The 25,879-nt window shown below is 38.7% G+C and overlaps 1 protein-coding gene and 3 pseudogenes across 1 annotated transcript in view; 2 read left to right on the top strand and 2 right to left on the bottom strand.

Annotated features, from left to right (window-relative positions):
* csmd2 (CUB and Sushi multiple domains 2) overlaps nucleotides 1-25,879 on the bottom strand; it is a 312,145-nt gene that overhangs the window by 187,491 nt on the left and 98,775 nt on the right. The window contains exon 5 of the mRNA XM_088329136.1: nucleotides 23,419-23,626. Within this exon, the coding sequence (XP_088185262.1) occupies nucleotides 23,419-23,626 (208 nt within the window). The remainder of the gene's footprint in view (nucleotides 1-23,418; nucleotides 23,627-25,879) is intronic.
* LOC148371209 (U2 spliceosomal RNA) lies at nucleotides 3,108-3,242 on the bottom strand (annotated as a pseudogene).
* On the top strand, nucleotides 4,025-4,189 carry LOC148371208 (U2 spliceosomal RNA; annotated as a pseudogene).
* On the top strand, nucleotides 4,541-4,684 carry LOC148371207 (U2 spliceosomal RNA; annotated as a pseudogene).

Genomic DNA, 25,879 nt, shown 5'->3' with positions numbered 1-25,879 from the left:
CTTTCAACCCTGCGGCTTATTCAGTAATGCAGCCAATTTATGTAATCTTTCTAACGGCCGCCAGCGGCGCTCGAGTACAAAAGGCAACTTCTTAGCTTGTGCACAAATTCAATTAGCGTAGACATATCTTCATCATGCAAATTGCAAAAAGAAACGCACATGACGCTACTTTCTAGCTAAACGCAGTCGAGCAGTCCGATATAGGACTTACTTTAGGAGCGTGATGCTTGCGTGTTTATAAATAAGGGAGCGTGGGACCACGTGTATGGACAAAGTCTCTTTCCCACATCGAAGGAAGATGCCTTTGATGACGTCTGTTATAAGGAGGAAGATGAGGACGGTTTACCGTGCTTACTACAAGTACGGTATGTTTTTTTAGCAGAGCTGTTTACTGTGTTGCGAGCGTGTTTCTAGGAGCGTTTTACTACCATTCACAGGCACGGTTTGGGATGAAAGTTATAATATTATTATTATGAGAAGCTTTGAAAACTCTCGGTGAACCGTCTTTCTTTGTGAATATGTGTAACCATGTACTGTATAATATGTATTTGCAACTGTATATTTGTGTAATGATTTTATTTTAGAAACTTATTCAGATATGTTTTGTACGAGCAAATGAGAAAGAAGGGGCGGGGCAAACACAGGCTGACGGGAAGTGGAGTAAAGGTGAGATGTGTTTGTGGACGCGGCCAAAAATAGTGGATATATATTTTTCCCACCCTTACCTTTGGAAATATACACTTTTTTCCTTGGATTACTTTCAACGGGCACCTGGACTCTGCAGGTCTGCATTAAATTTTAAGTACCGATATCATTTTCGGTTCATTAAGCCGGCTGTGTTTTTTAGACTGTATCGGGTAAGGGTTTATTTCGTGATTGTATTGTGGTTTTTCAATGTGGGCACATATGGCTAATATATGGGTGTATCTATGTCAATATGTATTGGTAAAAATAGTTTGATACTAATTGTCAATACCTTTTGATGCCAAATTTTGACTCTTAACATAAGAGAGAATTGAAATGTGTGTCCTTAGTAAAAAAAACAGTACTGAACATTTTTAGTTGTGTTTCATTTGCAATAGTTGTGTCAGGCTATTCTGCTCAAAAAATATACATATACAGGCAAAAACACATCTTTTTACGAGAACACTACATTTCCTAGTAGATACATTTTTTTTCGCTCGTTTAGCATCTGAATGCTACTGTGTGTCGCCCACATGTATTGTTCAAATGTCAATAATTAATAGACTTTCGCTTGAATAACCGTGTCTTACACTTTACCCATGCACTAGGGGACTAACTAGCAAGACAGAGAAATAGGCGTCGACAACACCAATTTTTAGCTCGATTCCCGCGAGCTCGACCGGGGTGGTTAAAGGAGATGTCGGTAGGGAATCAATCGGAGTCGACACTTTGCGTAGGCGAGCTAATGAGATGTTGCCACGCAAAGACTGTTTGACCTTGCTTCCATCTCGATACATGATCACTGGTAATTTGCTTTCTCCCATATATCAGGGATTTAAATCATATTGCAAAGTCTCTGCTGATTTTTTTCTATTGACTTTGACGCATCCTCAGATTTTGGGAAAGGGAAGTACAGTAATCCCTCGTTTTTTTGTGGTGTCGCACCTAAAAATTACCTGTGATAGTCAATATCTGCGAAGAAGAAACTTTCATTTATTTATAATACACTCTATTATACATTAAAACCAAGGACCGGACCCTATTAACAGGCTCAGGCATTTGTTTAACAAAAAAAAGTAATCTACTATATATATATATATATATATATATATATATATATGTATATATATATATATATATATATATATATATATATATATATATATATATATATATATATATATATATATATATATATACCGTATATATCATCTCATCTCATCAGCCGTACCGCTTATCCTCATTAGGGTCACGGGGGGTCTGGAGCCCATCCCAGCCATTTCCGGGCAGTGGGCAGGGGACACCCTGAACAGGTTGCCAGCCAATCGCAGGGCACACAGGGACAGACAACTCATTCGCTCATTCACACCTAGGGACAATTTTGGACCGGCCAATTCACCTGAAATGTATGTTTTTGCAACGTGGGAGGAAACCGGAGTGCCCGGAGGAAACCCACGCAAGAACGGGGAGAACATACAAACTCCGCACAGGAAGTCTGGAGCTGGATTTGAACCCACGACAGGTTCCCATCGCAGGGCACACAGAAAAAGACGACCATTCACACCTAGGGACAATTTTGGTACGGCCAATTAACCTGACATGCATGTTTTTGGAATGTGGGAGGAAACGAGAGTGCCCGGAGGAAACCCACGCAAGCATGGGGAGAACATGCAAATTCCACACAGGAGGTTCAATATCATGAACTGTGCCGCACACTCGGCCGCTGTGCTGCCCTTCTTTCGCACAATATTTAAAAAAAGAAGAGCAAATTGAAAAATAATCAAATGTGAAATCCTTGAATTGTTTTAACAATGAAATACTTTACTACAACAACTGTTTCAGAACAAAAGTTAAGACAGTCAGACACAAAAAGCAACAATATAACGAAAATATGAATTATGTATAAGATCAACAAGACAACTACACTACCTTCTATTGCACAATATTTTGAAAATAAAGTGCAAATAGTAAAAATCAATACATTGTAAAAATAGTTTTTAAATGATAACAATGTTTTACGACAACAACTGTTTCAGAACAAAAGTCAAAACCAAAAAGCAGTATTGTAACAAAATATAAAAATATATACCGTCCATTCCGGACTATAGAGCGCGCCTGATTATAAGCCGCACCCATCACATTTTAAGGGGAAAACCGATTTTGTCCATACACAAGCCGCACCTGTATATAAGCCGCATGCACCCACATCAATAAAACACGAAATGAATCCAAGCCAAACTTCAAGTCCCGCGATTGTAACAAAATGGGGGTTTTTAAGGGTTATTGTTCTATCTTCGTTATTCATTATCCATTATCCGTTATCGGTCAGTTCATAATACGCCACAAAGCCTAGGAACCGGTACACTTACTCTCAGCCAAAAGGCCAAGCCAAGGTCCTAGCTCTAAAGCCTTGCTGCGATCATTGCGAATGCACCGTTCCCGGAGGTACTGCAGTACCGGGCCGATGCGTGGAGTGGACAGAGCAAGCTCTTATTCCATCTACGGATTGCAAAAATCAAAGCTAGCATAAGTTGGCATGGTTTCCTTCATTAAGGTATAAAGCCTTGCGTCCACAGTCTAAAAATCACAGCTGGCAAAATCCTATTGAACACAATTCTAGTGGGGGGGTTTTGGGGTTTTTATGGGTTATTGATCTATCTTCGTTATTCATTATCCATTATCCGTTATCGGTCAGTTCATAATACGCTACAAAGCCTAGGAGCCGGGACACTTACTCTCAGCCAAAAGGCCAAGCTAAGGTCCTAGCCCTAAAGCCTTGCCGCGATCATTGCGAATGCACTGTTCCCGGTCCTTCATTGAAGCACACAGTCCAAAAATCACAGCCGCCAAAATGAATGCAAACTGATATAGGTACTTAAAATTTGTTGCAGACCTGCAGATTCTGGGTGCCCGTTGATAGTAATCCAAGGAAAAAAAGTGTATATTTCCAAAGGTAAGGGTGGGGAAAATATATATCCATTATTGTCCGCCGTGTCCACAAAAACTCACCTTTACCAGTCCCGACTTTCCCATCAGCCCGCGTTTGCTCCGCCCCTCTTTTTTAATTTGCTCGTGCAGAATAAGTGTCTCAAATAAATACAAATAAATACATTACAAAAATATACAGTTGCAAATACATATTACACATATTTACAAAGAAAGACGGTACATCGAGGGAGTTTTCAAAGCTTTAATAATAATAATATAACTTTCATCCTAAACCGTGCCTTTGGGAGGTAGCCTCACGCTATTAACAACACGCTCGCATGCCATCAAATTAGTCCGTTAAGGAAATAAACGCCGAATTTGGTGGTTAGGACTCAGTGATCTCTGATGCTAGGTCCTTAGCTTGGCCTTTGGCTAAGTCTTTAGCTTGGCCTTTTGTGTACTTTCTATCAAGTCACTATCTTTGATTTTTGCATTTCGGAGATGGAATATGAGCTTGCTCTGTCCACTCCACGCATCGGCCCGGTATTGCAATACCTCCGGTAACGGTGCATTCGCAATGATCGCAGCAAGGCTTTAGGGCTAGGACCTTAGCTTGGCCTTTTGGCTGAGAGTAAGTGTCCCGGCTCCTAGGCTTTGTAGCGTGTTATGAACTGACCGATAACGGATAATGGATAATGAAAAACGAAGATAGATCAATAACCCTTAAAAACCCCAAAACCCCTTATAGGTTTGTCTATGAAGTTACTGTCATCGCAGCAAGGCTTTAGGGCTAGGACCTTAGCTTGGCCTTTTGGCTGAGAGTAAGAGTCCCGGCTCCTAGGCTTTGTAGCGTATTATGAACTGACCGATAACGGATAATGGATAATGAATAACGAAGATAGAACAATAACCCTTAAAAACCCCCCGCTTAGCTTGGCCGGCTTTAGGCTTTGATGCTAGGTCCTTAGCTTGGCCTTTGATTTTTGCATTCCGGAGATGGAATAAGAGCTTGCTCTGCCCACTCCACGCATCGGCCCGGTATTGCAGTACCTCCGGGAACGGTGCATTTGCAATGATCGCAGCAAGGCTATAGGGCTAGGACCTTAGCTTGGCCTTTTGGCTGAGAGTAAGTGTCCCGGCTCCTAGGCTTTGTAGCGTATTAAGAACTGACCGATAACGGATAATGGATAATGAATAACGAAGATAGATCAATAACCCTTAAAAACCCCAAAGCCCCCCCCATTCGCAATGATCGCAGCAAGGCTTCAGGGCTAGGACCTTAGCTTGGCCTTTTGGCTGAGAGTAAGTGTCCCGGCTCCGAGGCTTTGTAGCGTATTATGAACTGACCGATAACGGATAATGGATAATGAATAACGGAGATAGAACAATAACCCTTAAAAACCCCTTAATGAATAAAGAGGATAGAACAATAACCCTTAAAAAATCCCCCCCCCCCTAATGAATTAAGAAGATAGAACAATAACCCTTAAAAAATCCCTCCCCCCCTTGGCTCTGGGGCTAGGACCTTGACTCAGCCTTTTGGCTTTGAGCAAGTGTCTCGGCCCCTTGGCTTTGTAGCGCATTATGAATTGACCGATAACGGATAATGGATAATTGATAAAGATTATAGAATAATAAACCTTACAAAATCCCCCCCCCCCACGGCATAAGAGCTTGCTTTGTCCACTCCACGCATCGGCCCGGTATTGCAGTACCTCCGAGAACGGTGCATTCACACTGATCGCTGCTTGGCTCTATGGCTAGGACCTTGACTCAGCCTCGTGGCTGAGAGCAAGTGTCTCGGCCCCTTGGCTTTGTAGCGTATTATGATTTGACCGATAACGGATAATGGATAATTGATAAAGAATATAGAACAATAAACCTTACAAATCTAATCAATCCCCTGTTGTCAGTCTGAGTCTGCGAACCTCTGTTATTCAAGGCATGCCTTTTTTGACCCTAACTCCCGCCTGTCCCGCTTTTGCTCCCGTTTGTCTCCGGCTACGACCTGTTTGGATCCTGACCACATCTGCGCTCCCGTCCCGGCTTACAACCCCTTTTTGTTCCCGACTACGTCTACTCTCCCGGTCTGGCTTACAACTCGTTTCCGACCCACACCAGTCCCGGCTACCGACCAGTTCTCTGCCCCTGACACCGCCATCGCATGCTACGGAAGATCCACTTCGGTTTTCGGATCACAATCCGAGTACGAGAGCGACTTGCTTCCCACGCCCAGCGAACACTGGATCGTGGGCGCAGCCCTTCCTCTCTCTTTGAATAAAACTTTTGGTAAACGTAGCGCAAGTGGGTCCTGTTTTCCGTTCTGGTCCTGACAAGGTCAACAAGAAAAGTAAAACACCTTTGTCTCTCTGCACATGTAGAAAATTCAATTTTGACAGTAAAAACAACATAATGTGAGTATATTTTTAACAGTACAATTATTTTTCAGAAAAAAGTCAAGAAAATCAAACTTCAAAAAAAAGCAGCATTGCAATGAAAAAAAAAGAAATATGTATAAATAGGCTAATAAGACAACAAAAATGAATTATATTGCACAATATAATTCCACAAAAAAATATATAATGTAAAAACATTTTTAACAATATAAAAATATTTCTACCACAACAAACCCACAAAATCAGCGATCTATCGAAAATACAAATAATGCCCCAACATGTCACCAAAACAACTAAAATACCTTCCATTGCACAATGTTTTTGAAAATCATATTAGTAGTGCGAATGAAGTTTAAACACATTTGGATTAAGTTTCATATTTATAATGTATGTATCATCTTACGGCATTATTGTGATGGATACAATGGGGAGACAATATCGATCCTGAGACAATGTATAGATCTGAAGCAAGCAGTCACTAAGTATCAATTGTATTGCTATTTGGACCGATCTGCCCACCTTCCTTTCTCTTCTGTGCAAACGATGCACTAATTTACCGTGCTAGGACATATCACATAGCTTTTTACGCATGAGTTAAACGTCCCCTCCATAATCTTCCACTATCAAACCGTCTGTGAGAGCGATAGTCAGGCTAATAACGCTGCAGAGTTAGCAATGCTGATGTACAACAAAGATACGAGACGCCCAGCTTTAATTGTTTCCGCGTGTGTCCCCACACCAATGTTTTTCAATCGTCCATCCTACTGTCAGTTGAGTTTGAAGTCGACCAAATGCGGGTAAAAGAAGGCTAACTTTAGTGAGGTAAACAACTTTGGCTTCACAGGTACGTTTATACAATCTTGTTTTATTTTTAATTAATTCTGTTTAATTATACTTGCAAACCAGATTGTTTTGTATTCATTTTAAGACATATTTCAGTTTCAGCTTTTAACAATACCACATTCTAACAATGAGCTTGTCATGGGTCCATTTGAACCCAACTGATGTGTTGGGAGTCATGAGGTGACCGAACCTTAGTACTGTATGTCCCATTAGATCATTCCGATTGCATGTGAACAGCGCAAAAGCAAAGTACAACTTTTTAAAAATATATATTATTGATTAAACCATTGAGTCGCCATTTCAGAATCTGAATTAAAACACAGGTCCAGCTTATTCCTGAAAAGCGGGCTAACCCTTTAAACCGAAAAACAAAAACATCCAAATGCTAAAAGTGCAGTGTCTGAGTCAGATCAGGAGGCTTCTCCTGCTACTGGTACCAAGGAAACAAGTACTATTCGTTTAATGTAGAGAAACAAACCCTACATCAAAAATCAGCTTGGCGCCGGCCTGCACTTACCCAAAACGAACCACAGATGGCGAACCAATGGTTAAGAGTTCTGTGAACCATGAACAATGAACCCTGAACCAGCCTCCTATGTGCAAACATCTACCAGGTCCAACACGTTATTATCAACTTAAAACAAAGCTTTAAAAAGTTTTAGAACAAGGACAGTTAGAAATTTGGCACAGGTTGCGTTTCAATAAAGTTTAATTTTTTTTTACTCGTCAGCTTGTGAGCGGAATGGGCTGTAAATCGATAAAGCTGACATCTTTCTGGCACTTGACCAAACCTCTTAAGAGCAAAAGCCACAGCTTGCTCATCAAAAAAGTGCACCGTTTTATTTTGTCTGTTTTTTTTAAGATCAAAACAGACATTATTTCCTCCATTTTGAATATATAGACTATAGATGGGTTGGTTTTAAAATAAATCAGTAACCAATTATGTTAAGGCAAAACATAAAATGTAAAACAAGGACTTACATGTTAAAAGACCGTTTCTTCCCCAAGGCAATTGCATCTCTAAACAAGCCCTCAAAACTGCAAACTATATATCTTGCCTATGGATAGAAACATGGGTATTAATATCTTATTTATCGACTTGTTTGGGACTTGTGTTGCTGCTAAGTCTTTATTGCACTATTTTCCATTGCACTATTGTTACAATGCACTTTCAACTTACAACCAGTCTCCATGCACTAACTTGTACATAGTTCTACTATTTAAACTAACATTCTTTATGGCTTATTTTTCTTTTTAAATTATTTATTAAGTGTTTATCCTGGAGTGCCATGTCTAATATTTTTTATGAAGAATATACACTACGGTGCTATCAATGACAATGCATTTGTTTTGTTAATAACGGTTGATGATTAATAGCATGCAAATATTGGAGTAAATGACCTCACTATCTATCTATCTACAGTATGTACCTATCCACACAGCACAGTTTCCATCTATCCACCATTTGTATACCTATATATACCATTTTAAAGACGAATGTGATTTTTAGGCTCAATCAAAAAAAAGAGAAAAAAAAAAGAGAGAGAGAGAGAGAGAGAGAGAGAGAGAGAGAGAGAGAGAGAGAGAGAGAGAGAGAGAGAGAGAGAGAGAGAGAGAGAGAGAGAGAGAGAGAGAGAGAGAGAGAGAGAGAGAGAGAGAGAGAGAGAAATTGAACCTGCACTCATTGGAGAAGACCAGTAACATAGTGGTGATAAATTATGTTGTTCTTCTACAGAATGTCAGCCCTCAGGGCACCATGTTGGAGTGTGTTTCTGATTATTTGGTTAGAAACATTCACAGTAGGAGCTTGCAAGGGGTCATTCGTAGGGCTCTATCAGTGCTCACCCTGTTGTTCCCCCACAAAAGAGCAGATATTGTCACGGCCAAGGTTTAAAAGACTTGAAAGGACCCCTTTCTGGGCTACACTTTTGTATGCCTTCTGCCATTGACAGTCCAGAAGCTGTTGTCTTGGTCCAGATCGGGAAACAGTTCTCCCTGGACACAATCTGTTGATGTATTATCATTAACATTGTCAAGCATGCATGTAAACACATAAATAGGTGCTACATACTGAAATTCATTTTGCGTTGCTAAAAAGATATTTGGGCAAAATGGACCAGACATTATGTTTATTTTTTCCCAATTAACTATGTGACCATTTTTTGTGCCAAACGCATAAACTACATAATTTTTCACACAACAATGTGCAAATTAAAACCACAAATTGGCCAACAATATGAAAGTGAGCCTCATATCCCCCCAAAAATACCGTGGACACAACTGAAAATGCATAGTTACAAATAAAGGATCCTACATATGATAACTGTTCTGCCTTTGAGGAACATACTGAGTTGTATTTTGGTCAACATGTTGATTGTGCAAAGATGCTTGTCACATTTCAACCAATGTTAAAATGGGTTCTAACGATAACCACAATGCACAAGAGTATTCTTTTTCAGTCTTTATTCCCTGTCAGAACACTGTCCAATATTGGAGTTTTTCATCCAATAGATGTGTTCTTTTCAATGTTGTATGTTTTATCCAATATATTTAAATGCTGTTTACTTTAGGATCTTTTGTGCCAGTGTAAGGATACTGTTATGCTTTTTGAGAAACATATCAAATGATCTTGGAGCATCTAGCATTGGTTAAAATCTCAATTGTTTTTTGCTAAAAGAAAAAGAGGAAACATGCAGAATTTTAATGGCAAGACAGACACATAATTTGTAATGCTTGTTGCAAATATTTTGTTGTTGTTGTTGTTGTTGTTGTTGTTACATATCATCCACTAGGTGGTGAAAATGGGGTACACTTCAGAGTGAGGACAGAACAGTAACTATTTATGCAGTTATGAATTATTTAAGTGGTTAAATCAGAAAATGTTAAAATGTCATCATGTGTGTTAATGGTTTATTACATAAATCATTTTGATTTTAATGTAATTATTTATTTTTGTATGCAACCCTAGCTGTTACTTCAGTTTTAATTTCATGTGCCTTATACCTTAAACCAGAAACATATTACAAAATGACACTTTTTGAGAATGAGGATAAGCGGTGCAGCTATTGAGAGAGACTTTTTGAGAATGCACCCAACAACCCGGTGTGCCTTATAGTCCTTACCAAATACGGTAATTATCAGGAAATATATTCAATATCATTTCACCCCTGTTGAGATCCCATGTGTTTTTAAAGTGTTATAAGTGTGTATATATTTTTGAACAGTGCATTTTCACTATAGTCATCCACATTTATGGAAGCAGTTGGAAATATGTTTTTGTCATGGCGGCTCAATGCCGTGCAGCACCGGAAATTGCCGGTCAACAAAAGTTTACACAGAGTTCATAAAGGTCCCTATTTGAATATATTCAGGTTGCCCTGAGTATCACCTTCAATAAAATAGATCATGCGTGGGAAGATTTTGAAGGTAATCCGCACACACACCTAACATCCTGATTCGAGGAGAAGGTTCAGATTGAGAGTAATGTTTAAAAGCAAGCAGCGGAGAACGTTCTCTTTGGTTTTGTTGAATACATATTAAAAGCTGTGGGAGGAGGTGTGAGTCACGTAGACCCAAAAGGCAAACATGACTCACTTTCAGTGTCCACTCTTGAGTGCGTCATGAATTTGAGAGCAAACCAAAGTAGTTTGAGATTGTTTAACTAGCTGTTACATACAAGATATTCTTTGAAACACTTTCTTTCTCTCTTGCTGTTTCTCTCACCCTTTCTAGCACTCCCTTTCTCTCTTTGTTTCTCTCTTTCCTTCTCACTCTCTCCCTGTTCCCTCTTTTCTCACTCTCCCACTCACTCTTTATCTATCTTTCTTTTTATATCCCTTGCTACCTCTTCTACTCGATTTCTTTCCCTCTTTCTTTCTCTATACCTCTTTCTTATTTTATATCAATTATCTCTCTTCCCTTCTCTCTTTTATCTGTATCTCTCTTTTCACTCTTTCACTTTCTTTATTTGTTCTTATCTCTCTCTCTTTCTCTCATTGTCTTGCTCTCTTTCTTTCTTTCTCTCTCTACCCTTCTCTCTCTTTCTCTCTATATTTTTTCTTTACTTGACTATTTTTCACCTACTCTCTCTCTCTCTGTCTTTTTCTCTCTCCTTCACTTTTCATCTCCTCTGTGTTCTTCTATCTCCTCTCTCGAAGGTGTTTGAAACCTTCTGTTACTAGTGCCGTCATCTCTGTTGTTTGCCAAAATTTTAAAGCTTAAATTAGATAAACGCTCCTTGTTGATTGAAACAATAATGGTTATTATACAATGGAAGCATAATACACATTCAAAATAAATTAAACTGGTGGACTGCCAACACAGAAGCTCTATGTAGGAAAGGGCAAAGCCGACTTTACTTCCTCAGAAGGCTGGCCTCCTTCAACATCTGCAAAAAGCTCCTGAAAATATTCTATGAGACAGTAGTGGCAAGCGCCCTCTTCTATGCGGCAGCGTGTTGGGGAGGCAGCGTCAAGAAGAAGGATGCCTCTCGTCTCAATAAACTGGCTAGGAAAGCGAGCTCTGTTGTGGGCAAAGAGCTGGACAGCCTAACAACAGTAGCTGAGAGACGAGCACTGAAAAAGCTGAGGTCAATCATGGACAATCCATCGCATCCACTACACAGCATTATCTCCAGACAGAAGAGCAGTTTCAGCGACAGACTGCTGTCACTGTCTTGTACTACGGACAGACTGAAGAGATCTTTTCTTCCTCATGCCATGAGGCTCTTTAACTCCACCCGGCAGAGTAAAGGCCCACATTAAACCACACCACCTACATTGGATATTACCGAATCTTACTGCAATATGTATTCTGTGTAGCACTATTTAGTTACTCTATATAACACGCTACAGTGGGCATTTGCACGTCACACTGGGTATTTGTATATTGTATTCTTTTGGCTTTATTATTGTACTGTTCTCAGCTCAGGGATGCTGCTGGAAATGTGAATTTCCCTTAGGGGATGAATAAAGTATCTATCTATCTATCTATCTATCTATCTATCTATCTATCTATCTATCTATCTATCTATCTATCTATCTATCTATCTATCTATCTATCTATCTATCTATCTATCTATCTATCTATCTATCTATCTATCTATCTATCTATCTATCTATCTATCTATCTATCTATCTATCTATCTATCTATCTATCTATCTATCTATCTATCTACGATGTTTAATCATTATTTGTAATATATAATTAAAAACAAAACAATCTAAAGAACTGTTTGGCGGCTGAAGGAGACTGCCCTTTGAAGTGAGCCGAGCCAATAGAGCCGTTTTTTTCTAAAAGGAACCTACATTTCCATATTTCGCATACTTTACTTGATCCCCAAAATATGACGGATGAAAGTACTTTCGGTGAGATTTTGTTGTAACCGGGCAGTGACCTGGATCACAAAGCAACATTGCACTCTCTAGGGTGGTGTCGAGTGGCAAGATGATGTTCTGTTACCGCGGCAAAGCTACCAAAAAAAATACCCCCAAAAAAAATAAATGTTAACATTTGTTTGAACACACTCTAGGGGGAATTTCCATCAAACATTTTTGTGACATTGTGTTTCTTCGGCAAACTCCCGCCACCACCTTTTGTTCTGGATTGAACTCAAATTTTGCTACAGAGTGTTGTTTATTATAAAAACAGTAATAACAGAGAGGAGATTACATTATCTTATGCATCATAACCAGACAGTAATTAAACGTCTAGAAGCAAGGAGAACAAAGAATCTACGGTATGTTGGTTAAATATGTCTATCTATTCATCCACTGCCAGCATAGTTTAAATGCAACCAAGACATTAGAAAAGGAAGATGCTTCTCGCTCTGTGTGTTTGTTGAGCATCTAGGTTGTGAAATGCGTAAAGCAAACGCTGACAGTTTTGCTGAGGTTTTTATCAAACTATTAAACTGAATATTCTGGCGAATATGAGTGCAGATACAGGCTGTATATTTGAAGAATCCCCAAACATAATGATAAAAGCAAAACTAAAGAGATAGTACTTTGCGCCAGCTCTTTGTCTAGACTGGGTCTGGCAAATTCTGATAAAGCTCGCAGCCTTTTCTAACTGGAAGAAAGGTTATTAATAAAGAACTCATGCAATCATGTCTATATATACTGTTTCGATATTACAACAACGTCTTCAGCCGTCAATGGCATTGAACATGTGAAGTGATTCGCACTTATTTTTTTTTCATTTATGTATCGGTTTTTTTGGACACTTTCGGTCCACTTTATGTAATGTGTAATCAAATAAAATACAAATCAAAATCTACGTAAAATCATTAGTACATGCTTTAAAAAGGAGAACAAGAGCGAGAGATAACGAGAAAGAGAGTGTCATGATTACTGATGCGGGTCATCTGAGTCTGCTCCGTTGGTTTCAACAGCCGCGGACGCTGATTGGCTGCCTCCTCTTTTTTAAACCCCCGCTTTCCTGACAACACTCGTCGGATCGTTTTTGAACCTCCGCTATATGCTTGGCAATCTTTTGTGACTCCTGACTTTATCCTGCCCTGTTCTCTGTCTAATTCCCGTTGCTGACCTCTTTCTGAACCCGTTTACGTTTTTGCTCTTCTGCCCCGGCCACCGACTTGTTTTTTTCCTCGCTTTCGATTTTGCCTAAGCTCGACACGGAAGTGCCACTTCCACGTTCCCAGCGACCTGTTACCCGTTACCGACGATCCCCAGGCCGTGGCTGCAAGTCCTTTCCTCCTTCTAAATAAAACTGAGTAAAACGAAGGCAATTGGGTCCCGTTTCTGTTCCTGGTCCGTGACAGAGAGATAAATAAATAAATCACCCACATATGTGCCCTATGCAGTTTTTTGAAAATAGGGTTAGGCTTATACCATCCCTTATTACATTATAAGGGGCTGAGATGTGGGCCAAATAGGAATCCTTGGTTTCACTATCGCCCTCTGCCAAAAGTCAAGAGTATTGCATGCCTCACCATGCATCTGCAGACACTCAGCAGTGCAATACGTAACATATCATTGTATCATGATGTAATGCGAAAAATCAACAATTTAAATAAAAGAAAATCCAAACATTGTGAAGATAAATGAGAAATAACAATGACACTGAATAGATACAATAATTTAATATATATTTCATTTAACATTTTTGTAATGACAGGTGAGAGGCAACGTAACTATTTTAAAACTAATATATGATGTTTTCAAAAATAGAAAGAATGACATAATGGGAAGTTCATGCAGACATATACCAAAAGACAACGCAAAGGCAGCCATTTCCTAGGTATGTATACTTGAAATATATTCGTCAGTACAACTCATAAGCTCATAGCTCACCATTATGAGCGACAGATTGGATCCCAGCAGTGCCGTGTAAACAAAACTAAGCAGACACCGAGTCAGGGTGCAGCGCTGTGGCCCATTGCCTTTCACCTCTGCCATGTTTGCTTGCTCTCTCTGGAATAAGGTGCATTCTAACACATATGGCCAGACATGCTTGCAGAGGCACACTGCCGTGCAGGCAAAACACCTCTGGGGAGCTCGTTTGCCCGGTAGACTAAGCACTGGAGAGTAAACTGTGATTCCTGCTGTTTTTTTAACACAGTCTACATCAGAGGCAGATTTTATTTCATTTAAACAAACTCGAGGCTTGAAAATTCATTCCTGGCACCAGATTTATGTTTTTGCACGCTTAAAAGGTGGGGTAAGTCGGTTTTCCTGAAAAAGTTGAATATTTTCTCCATTAAGCATGCGTTAACAATACCCAACTGAGTTCAAAGATCATTTATAAATTGTTTTAGACTGCACCCATCTAAATTTCATCTTACTTTTAGAAATGCTGTTCAGTGGCACGCAACACATTAGCTAGAAAGGAATGCGGAAGCTCAAGGGAAAGGTTGAACAGGGACTTTACCTGTGTTTTTTTTGTTTGTTTAGTATGAACATTTTAAAAGTAAGAAAAGGCCTTTTTCAAGTAAAGTCCAGACGCCAACCCAAATGACAGGTTAGATGAAAAAACAAGAGTCTAAGAAACGCAGGTACTTGTTGAATGAGCTGGCTGAGGCTGCAATCATGACTTTAAACCAGGAGATGGCGGCACAAAATAACAAAGTTTCATGTTTACGACAGCACCTTTGAATTATCATGTTGCCCAACTCACAGTATCTTAACACCATTAGAAGGCATACTATAGTATCAGCTGACATTACATATACTGATACATTGAAAAATAATTGTATTTATAGTAGTAAAGCAAAACTGTTATCCAGTACTGTAATAAAAAAGTCTAAAGAAGAACTAATGTTAATCCTCCAACATATTTTCTTTAATATTGCATGTATTCGATGGAAGGTATCGTATAGTGCTGGCTGACATCAAGGGTACACATAGCTTAATAGATGCAATAGATTGAGATTTATGGGTTGGAAATTATTCCAGCGATAACATTGTGCTAGTATAAAGCCATACTGATACATGGTACTTTGAAAAAAAAAAAAAGGTTAACGGAGAACCCAAGAATTATGTTATTATATATATATATGTTATCATATATATATATATATATATATATATATATATATATATATATATATATATATATATATATATATATATATATATATATATATATATATATATATATATATATATATATATATATATATATATATATATATATATATATATATATAATATATATACCATATATATATATATATATATATATATATATATATATATATATATATACCATATATATACCATATATATACCATATATATACCATATATATACCATATATATACCATAGGAACACCATATGAACACCATATGAACACCATATAAATACACGGACAATATTTGCCTCTATATTAGATCGACTTTATGGCAAATTATTATTCTGGTAATTTGAGGTTCTTCATTGTGTAATATTTTACCAATGGATGTCGTTTTTTTTTGTGTAGTGCTGACACTCTAAGTGACTGAAGCAACATTTGTTTTTTTTTAATTTTCAATACGTAATGTCCCTTTCAATGAAACTAGAAGGAATTCTAAACCATTGCAACCATCACAGGTACCTAAACCTTAATAAACTGTATGTAATTTCTGCATTAATAACAATTCTTGGCATTGTTTAGGAAATTTGAATTTATGAATTGGAAAACTAACTAAGGCTACTCATAGTCCTTGGCTCACTCACATAATAAGCCTTGCTTTAAGAAAATAACCGAATAGCAGGGTGAAGTTGACAGAAAACACAGGACGGCCTTAAATCGTTTTGCTCACCTTGATTCGTGTCCAACGCTTCACTTCTGTACATAACCTTGTAGGTTTTTTGTATGAGCGACAAGACACGCAGAGATGGATTAAAGGACTAAGGTCCTAAACCAGCCAATCTACAATGAGGCCCAAGGTTTTGGAGATAGCATTGTTGATTGATGACACATTGCAGATTGAGTCTTCAAGCAAGAGCTGCCGCTAATAAATCGAATACACGGACAAATAGGCTCGGTCTGGGACCGGTGACGACGGTTATCGATCTGGACCAGACTCAACTAAGAACGAAGGATAATACTTCAAAAAGTAAAAGTTTACAAGGATTGCACAGTTTGTGCTAACTTTGGGGGTTATATTCCAACCGTCAGCCAAGCAAACATTTTAATTTCAGACACCTCGGCGAGGTCTAAAGTTATCTCCTTTTAGCAACTACGCAAGTTTGTGTTGGCAGACACCGGAAAAGATAACCGTGTGATAACACAGAATGAAAATGGATTCAGATGCAGTCAGATGAGATCTTGAATACTAACTGTGTGCATTTCTAAATCGGCCCAATCTGGAGGTTGTTTGACGCGATGAGCCCTAACATCACTTGTCATTACCTGTCACAGTCTTTCTTTCTTATCATTAAAGCTTTAAACCTCCTCGGCGAAGTAGAAAGAAATGAAAGTCAGGGAATCTATGAACCTATAAAGGCTTTATTGCAGTGCTGTGCGGTGAGGCACGGTCAGATTTAACAATAAATGAACTTTCATTTCACTCATCAGTTGATTGGCAGGGCAAACAAGCAATATATACAGGTTGTACTGTCTTAACCTATACAGCCGCTCCTCTACTTACGACCATTCAACTTGCGGAAAACGGTAGACATGAACAGTTTTTCCCTGTTGTCAGAAAATATAGGGACATCGCTGTAAGTTAGATATTGTATTGTGTGCACCTTTTTCTGAGTACATGACAGTACTGGTGTGCTTCTCTCCACCGCTACCGGCATGTGTTGGTGCTGTGAGAGGTCATCCAGCATCCAACCCAAAGAAGAAATCTGCTTCCTCTTCCTAGTTTGTATGGAAACACACTATACTGTGTCTCCAGAACTTTGACATTTTTGTTGTGTAATATATCGTGCATCCATTCAATATGGTTGGTGTAAAGTGTAAAGAAAAGGCAAGCCGTTTCTTTTGAAATGAAAGTGGAATAAGAAAGCTTGATGCGGTTGAGAAAATGGTTGGATCATTTTTTTCTGCCACTTTTCACTAGGAAGTCGCCAAACTGTTAAAGCTCATCTTCCAAACGTAAGTTCCACCCAACTTTTTTATCTTTATAGAGGATATTAATTTATGAAATGCTTATTTTTTTAGTACAAAACAATACAGGCTACTTATACAAGCCTTAAATTTACTTATATTAACCAAAATATAGCACTGAAGCAACTTAAGAAGAAATTCAACTTATGAACAATCATCCGGAACGAATCGCGTTTGTAAGTTGAGCAGCGCCTGTAAATGAAGTCTATAAATACAACAAAATATAAGTTAACCTAACTTGCTGTTAGCTTGCCAATATCACCACTAATTTTACTGCAATATGCACGAAATCAGAATATTTGGTCTCAGTATTGCCTCTCTGCAATGAGGCAGGAGAATTGCATGCCTGACACTGCTGAGGCCTAAAGTACAACAATCGGTTCAGACATTTTTGAGCCGGTATATTTCATTCAAACCCCTTCACACAAAGACAGAAACACAACCAATTCGAGATTTATTAAGTAATTATGATCTAGATCAAGTATATTTTATTTAACACTGATGTATCAAGGTAGCTAATACCGTTATTGAATACCAACATTAGTACTGACGAATTAAAAACCCAGTATTGGCACTGATAACCATATCCAGTTTTAATGCACACGCATATCTAGTACACAAATAGTTGAACTGTGTTATCAATGACTGGAAAATGATGACATCAGTACAAAAAACAGTTATCATGTATTAGTCAATCAAAACAGGGGATTTTATTATGTCGGTTCGCCAAGCTTGTGAAGGAATAGAGGGAAACCCTATATGAAAAACTACTTCACAAAGACGAATAATGGCTCGACATGCAAATCGACTCCATGCAAAGCAATGACTGGAGTCCGCAAAACACAACTTTCCGTTTACTTTCTCGAATGATCCGTTTGCTTTTATGATGAGAGCACCACTTAGGGTGAATGGCTATAGAATACGAGCTGAAAACATACAGACTTTCATTAGACAATCAGAAAAAAAGTGATTCGCTGAAATGTTTTACGACTCACACATGGTGGTAGGGAGCGGTAGAAAAGGAGCGATGCCACCGTGGAGCCTTTGGAGACGTGACCGGAATTGCAATGCTGCATTGAATTACCGGCAAAGCTCGGGAAGCAAAATGCTCCCGATCCCGTCATTCGGCCTTATAAGGAACGAGTCACCAGGATTGGGAGTAACAGAAAACGTATAGCATCATTACGTAATCCGAATACAAAAAAAAAAAAAGTATGTTGTTACAGTTAGAGAAAAAAATACATAATCAAATTACAGGTACACTTAGGTAAATTAAGGATTACTTTAAGAGCTCACAATTGTATTTAAAACGTTATTTACACGTACATAATATGCCGATAGACAAATCTTAATCTTAATCACAGACACATGAATGAAAGAGAAATGAGGCGTGCACCTAGTGACTTTCGTAAATGTTGCGCAGATCGTACAGGAGGCACACTGACCAACTCATAAACTGTGTTGCAGGTAAAGCACTTTTTTGTATGTATTTTAGTTCTCCTCCAATGTAGCACTCATTTTGGTCAACTAGCATGACGCTGCAGTTTCGTGAGGGTAGCACAGTGATGCGTTCAGGGACATTTAGTAAATATATATATGTAACGGAACATATATTGTCTCCCATGTGAAATAGAACGGTTAATTCATGCTTAAACTACACTGGATGGTTAAACATGAAGCACTTTTTTTGGACTACAAGCAATGACCTGACCTTGGTTTTCTCCAATCTTTTTCAAGGTAACATTGATAATTTATTTTTAGAAAATGTTTGCAGTTTTATTTACATTATGTTTATTTCGTCTTTTATGAGCAGCTTTGGTAAAGGAACAATCCAAAAATCAAAAGTAATCAACTAAAAGAGTGTCATATTATGGTATTATTTACTTGTCATATTTTTGAATAGGTAACTAGTAAAGTTTTTGGATTACATTTTTTGAATAACTCTCTCAACTCTCAACAAGTCACGGCTAACAAACATTTACCCGGCAAGTACACACCTAAACCTGATACTAAAATATTTCATTAAAACCCTCAAAGTAAATGCGTAGGTGGTTTTGTAAAAGGTACAGTGTGTCATATTTGACCAATAGATGTCACTCTTTAGTATTGTGCAACCAAAAATGAGTGCTAAATGCACAAAGAAGAATGCAAACTATGGAGTGTCAAAGTGGGTGTTGTATAGTTGCCCTTGGATTTCTATAGCGAATATATATGAAAAATCAAAACAGGAAAAAAACATCACAAGGGAAAAACAAAAAAAAGAAAGTATATATGAAGAACAAGAAATAAAAGAGAAAAAAATAAATGTGAAAAAGAAAACAGAACAAGGAAAAAATAACAAAAACAATACTTTGAATGAGCAAAAATTATCTGACAGTGGAACATTGTTGTTTTTACATGGCTGCATGGTCACAATTGGTGTGTGAGTGTGTGTGTGTGTGTGTGAGTGTGAATGGGTAAGTGTGAAGCACATTGTAAAGCGCTTTCGGAGGTCTTCATTGACTTGAAAAGCGCTATATAAATGCAGACCATTTACCATTTACCATTTGCTATGTTTTCATTTTTTTGTTTTTTGTTTGAAAAAAGATAATGTGCAAAAGAAAGAAGATAAGAAAAAAACGACAGCAAGATGGCGGCCAACCATGTCAGATCCTTCTATGTGAGGATCATCATCTGTAAGATGCATGCAAATTTATCAACCGCCAAATATTAAAAACGAAACAAAAACAAACAAAAATGCATGTTTACAGAATAGTTAATTTATTTTTGCTTCTTATTTAAATGTGTTTTTGTTTTTCTCGAGTCAGTGTTACCCTCGGGCAGGAGTGTCTCCTCCATTTAAATGTAGGGCTTGAAAGTGAATATGGACTTTAATGAATTAAATATCAAGTTTGAAGCAGTTAAACTTAAAATAAATAATTACTTTTTTTTAAACAGCTTCACACAAATTATATAAAAACACACTGGTACACTAGCAATGTTTATAAGGAGATATGCATTATGATTGGATGAATCACTCCATCAAAAAAAATGGGCTGGAGTTCACAAGACGCTCTCTTTTCTAAATTGCAATTGCTCGAAATGTAGAAAGAAAATTACAGTCAGTAATGAATCAAATCTAACTACCGGCTTGAGATACTGCAGCAGAGACAATTATGTTAGGAAGGACTCCACTTAACCTGGCCACCACCTCTTTCATATACTGCCCTAAGGTAGGTGCTACGGCTCCTTTAACAAGGGCTAATATGTTCGGAGATAGTTTCTTTCCCAGGGCCATCACCACCCTACACACGTGCACCAGACTGCAGAAAATATGCTACTTTTTCATTGTGCTATTGTTCTAATGCGCTTACAACTTTGGCCAGTCTCTAAATACGAACTTGTACATCCATCGATTATCTGCACCGCTCATCCTCAGTCCATCTCAGCTGTCCTCGGGCAGTGGGCAGGGCACACCCTGAACTGGTTGACAGCCAATCGCAGGGCACACAGAGACAGACAACTCACTCGCTCATTCACACCTAGGGACAATTTGAACCGGCCAATCAACCTGAAATGCATGTTTTTGGATAAGGCGGAAACTGGAGTGCCCAGAGGAAAGCCACGCAAGCACGGGGAGAACATGCAAACTCCACACAGGAAGGTTTGATCCCATGACCTCAGAACTAGGCTGCTGACACGCTGACCATTCTGCTGCCGTTCCGCTCAACTACCTTGTACATGTTTTGCCTAATTATCCTGACATTCCTTTCATCAATATGTTGTCGTTCAAGACTTAAATACGAACGATTAAATTAAAAAAGTTACCCTGACACAAATGTATGACTCTATGTATCTTACACCTATTTAAATGTCCATTACATATTTTTGAGTTCAAATACTTTTATACAAAAATAAAATAAAAACATCCATATATAATTACTTTTAGAAAATTTTACAAATGAACAGAAGAAAATGTATATGGGTGTATTTTCTAAAATCTACTGAAATATAACTGTCAAAGGGAATTGTCCTAATGAGCTGTTACTAATTCCTTGTTTTTGTTGATGTTGAGTAACAACAGTCGATTTAAAGACATCAAACGCTTTAAAGTCTGTCAGATCAGCACGGCACTGTGTTCAGCGTTTGATCACATTTGACATCGTTTAATTAACTTTCCGTACAAAGCGTCTCGCTGCCATGATGTCATTTTCCTTTCTTCTGTTGAATAATGCTTTGGCAAATCACCAATCTCTAAGTAAAAATTACATATACAGTAAATTCCGGACTACAGAGCGCATTTGAGACCAAAACTCAGGTTTGTCTTTGTATAAACTGCACCAGATTTTGAGCTGCAGCCTTAAACAGCCATTAAAACAAACGAGTTCCCAACCATTTCATTTTAAGCCATACTTCTGCTCCGTTTTGTTCATGTCACATTATGCAATCCTGTGACCATTTAATACGTCGTTTACAAAGACAAGCACATACAACGAAATACAAACAATTTGTGTTGCATAAAATGTGAGCCCTATATTTACTCCAGCAGCTCCCGTGTTATTTTCGATTGTTCTCGATTGTTCTCAGCTCAGGGATGCTGCTGGAAATGTGAATTTCCCTTCGGGGATGAACAAAGTATCTATCTATCTATCTATCTATCTATCTATCTATCTATCTATCTAAAGACAACAGCGCTTGGGCAACTATACTGTGGAGAGTAGTGCCGAATTACAACACAGACATGCCATTCTGTCATAAATATTTTTTTGTAAAAATGGACAAATTGTATTTGCCTGTCATAGTTCCTCAAAGGATAAAGAGAACTTTACATCTTTACATCGTCACCAATGATATAGAAAGTAAAATGTAGCATTTTGATGGATAATTTTCACTGCGTTCACAGTTGAACTTGGATGTATAAATTTAGGACTTGGTGACATAGTACTGCGGAGTGACATCATGCTCATCCTGGTGTATTTTTCTTTGTTAGTGAAGCATGAAACTGGTAAAAGTACAAAGAGGCCCTCTTCACTTACAGTCCAAATGCCAACTCAAAACCCCAAAAGATAAAAAAAATAGTTTATCTAAGTGCTTCTAAGGAAGGCAAGTAGTCTCACATGCATTATGAACAAGATGGCAGATGCTGCAGTAACGACACAAGCTAATAGAGGGTGGCTGCGAGTAAAAAGTTCCAAATTATGAACAGCTCTTTGAAAGCCGCAGTGTTAAAAATGTAACAAAAAAGTATTGCCTTGTGGCCTGGAATTTACTGTAGATGTTGAAGTTCGAATGAGGACCCGACTATTGCAAAGTTCGGCTTTTGTATATCCCTATCACATTCTCTGTGAAGGGTATAGGAATATCAATAAGATGCAAATAATTAAAATGTTAGGAAGTATTTTTGTACCAAGTAAGTAGACACACCAAAACCTATTAGGGTGATAAATACAATACAAATTATATATAATATGATTCATTTATCCTCATTTTGAAGAGACATATTATTCAATCCTTCAAGCTAAGACACAAAAATGTCATTAATCAATTTTGAGAGACAAAATATGTCATAGATTTGAAATTTTCTCATTTTTTATTCTCAAATAAAAGCACTGATGTTAAGAAATACGACAATGAGACCCCTACCGTACATGCCTTGCCGTTACCATCCATAGTGTTTATTTCTGCGTGTTAATTACTTTATGTGCCGAAAAGATGTCATCCCAAGTGGGAGCTGCCACAGATGGCGACGGCACTACACTGACATGATGTCTTACCTCTTCATCGTTAGAGCTGAGCTTGTCAGTTGTGGTAAAGGGATAATGGAAAGGATCCCTTTCTTTGTGTATGACAAACACTAAAACATCAAGAAAGCTGAGGAAACCGTAGGCAATTGTATTTTTCTTGAAATTCAACACCGCAGAGAGAAATCTCTCAATTAATTGTTCTTAAACTGACAACATTCCGTTCTATTCCCCGCCTATTTGAAAATCAGACAGCGTCCCATAGCTCCCTGAAACGCTGACTACTCACCATTGTGATGAACCCTCAGTGCCGCTGACCTCCAGGAGGTCGTAGTCATCCTCCAGATGAAAGTAAGAGAACACCAGCGCGATAGTGTCTCCTGGTTCAGCCAGGACGGTCCACGTGCAGTCAGCATTATTGTTGTACTCGGCTGGGTAATTGGGAGAGGTGATCACTCCACTCTGGCCTCGAAGTGTCCCGCCACACCCGTCGTCAGCTGTTGGTGGTAGGGGAGAAAAAATGTTTCCTGAATGAACTTTTAGTACGGGAGACAAAAAAGGACATTCAAAGTCATGCAAACTACATAATGAGCTCTGCCTCAAAGCGGCGCTGCCACGAGCGGCTGCCTTTTCCAGCAGCTGCCCTTTTGTTTTATTGTCTGCTCCTATCTTCGGTGTTTTTTCTTCCCGTTTTGACAACTACACTATGGATTACTTCTATCCTATGGGACATGGGTTTTGGCGCACAAAAAATGCGTGTATTCAAGGAATTTCAACTCCTTGCCCTGAAGAATTCTCGTGCCGGCGTGATGAAGGGGCCTATCGTGGAAGAAGAGCCGGAGCTAGCGAAGCGGCTAGCGGCGTTATAAGTCTTCGGTACCATCCGTAATCATGGTAAATGCGAACTCACGACCAAATAAGATCATCGAGTGCTGGTGGAAAACATCGAAGCGCACAGGGAGCGCAGATGCTGTGTTTTGCGGAAACGTGGCTCACGTTTAGCATTCCGGACGCTAACGTGTAGCCACCCGGAGCTACCCGGAGCTATTCCGGCTTCAACGCCGCTAAACAGAGACACGAAAGCCGGGGGAATCGGAGAGGAGGCGGACTTGCTAACACGAGGTGGTGTATCCCTGGATTTTCACCAAGAAAAGTTTTGCATCTGCCGCAGGGATGTCGAACTTTTGGACTGGCGTGACGTCATCTACTCCGCTACAAGCACCCCTAGGGCATCATGGTAATCTGTTAATAAACAACGGGGTAGACTGCTGGAAGTGTGAATTTCCCTACGGGGATGAATAAAGTATCTATCTATCTATCTAATTCACACAGGATTTACCAACATTTTGCGTAGCTATAAGACAGACCTAATAGTAACTTGAAATATTGATGCAGAAGTTAAGCTGATTTTTTTTTTTTTTCCGTTCATGCAGATGCAAAGTTACAGTCCCGTCACTGTCAACTTATCAGGTTTCCCTGTATTTAATATTATTTCTGATAATTTCAAATGACAACAACTGGCTGGGGTATTTCTGCTCTCCACTTGGGCCAACATGGAGGGGCCTACTGATCATGCCTTTTATTCACTCACTTGTTTGCATTTACACTTTGTACATAGGTGGAAACTTGCACACAAGAAAGTGGTATGAGCCATCAACATTGTAATAATAAGCCACTACCAACAGCAAGAACAAAAATAAATCAGTTACAAAAGACCTAATCATGGAAAACACATAAACCTGGAGAGAAGACTAAGTCCCATCTGTTGTCTGGACAGCCCTGAGGCCAAATGTGACCCTGTGTTCTGAGGAGGCAAAGGAGATTTTTACCATCAAACTCACCCTTTCAAGAGACGGTAATTCTAAATGTATAAGTGAAAGGTGCCAGGGATATAGTTTAATAATTAGTCTTAAAATTTCTTCAATGACCAAACTATCAAAGATTGTCTGATTCCATTCAACGACATTCAAATGTCCTTACCAGATCAGGCGGTAGATCAGCAGCCGGGTTCTGCCAACTTGTTGTACTAAACATCTGACTGCACGGTGTTTGTATTACATCACCTTCATGAATGGTCTAATTCAGGTTACTGTAGATATTAAAGGTGGATTACAGATATCGGCCGCTCAACAATAAACTACAAAGCATGCTCATATAATAATAATAATAATAATTTCCTTGTATTGTCATTCTGTGTAACAATGTACACAGAACGAAATGTCGATTGCACCTGACCCGTTGTAGCGAGCCGATGCAGCCGCAGCCAACAGAGGGCGCTCTTCTCTTCTCTTCTCTTCTCTTCTCTTCTCTTCTCTTCTCTTCTCTTCTCTTCTCTTCTCTTCTCTTCTCTTCTCTTCTCTTCTCTTCTCATATGTAGTCTAGCGATCATTTTGTGTGTGGTTTATGCTTCTCAACCTGCTTTAAATGCAGAGTGCCTTGGGGTAATGGCTTTATGACAAGTTTAAACTTACCCCAACTAAACTCACACTGGGCAAAGGAATCAAACCCCACTTGAAGCACTCCGAAATGATGGGATTAGTTTAGGGGTGGCTGTGAATTCAAGCTCCACGTTGTGGTTCAACAGTTGCATTGATTATTTTCCCATGCTGGAGAAATGGTCCGAGTCAAAAACAAAAGAGTACAGTGAGCATGTTGCTCCTTTGTCGTCAGTGATCAATGGGCACATTTATATGCAGCCAATATATTTTATTAATATAAAGCAATGTAAACACACAAGGGAAATCTGATTA

Source organism: Urocampus carinirostris, chromosome 2 (genome assembly GCF_059441175.1).
Source record: "Urocampus carinirostris isolate Australia breed hairy pipefish chromosome 2, RoL_Ucar_1.0, whole genome shotgun sequence".
Classification (NCBI taxonomy): Eukaryota; Metazoa; Chordata; class Actinopteri; order Syngnathiformes; family Syngnathidae; genus Urocampus; species Urocampus carinirostris.
This window is presented reverse-complemented; position numbering and strand designations above follow the sequence as displayed.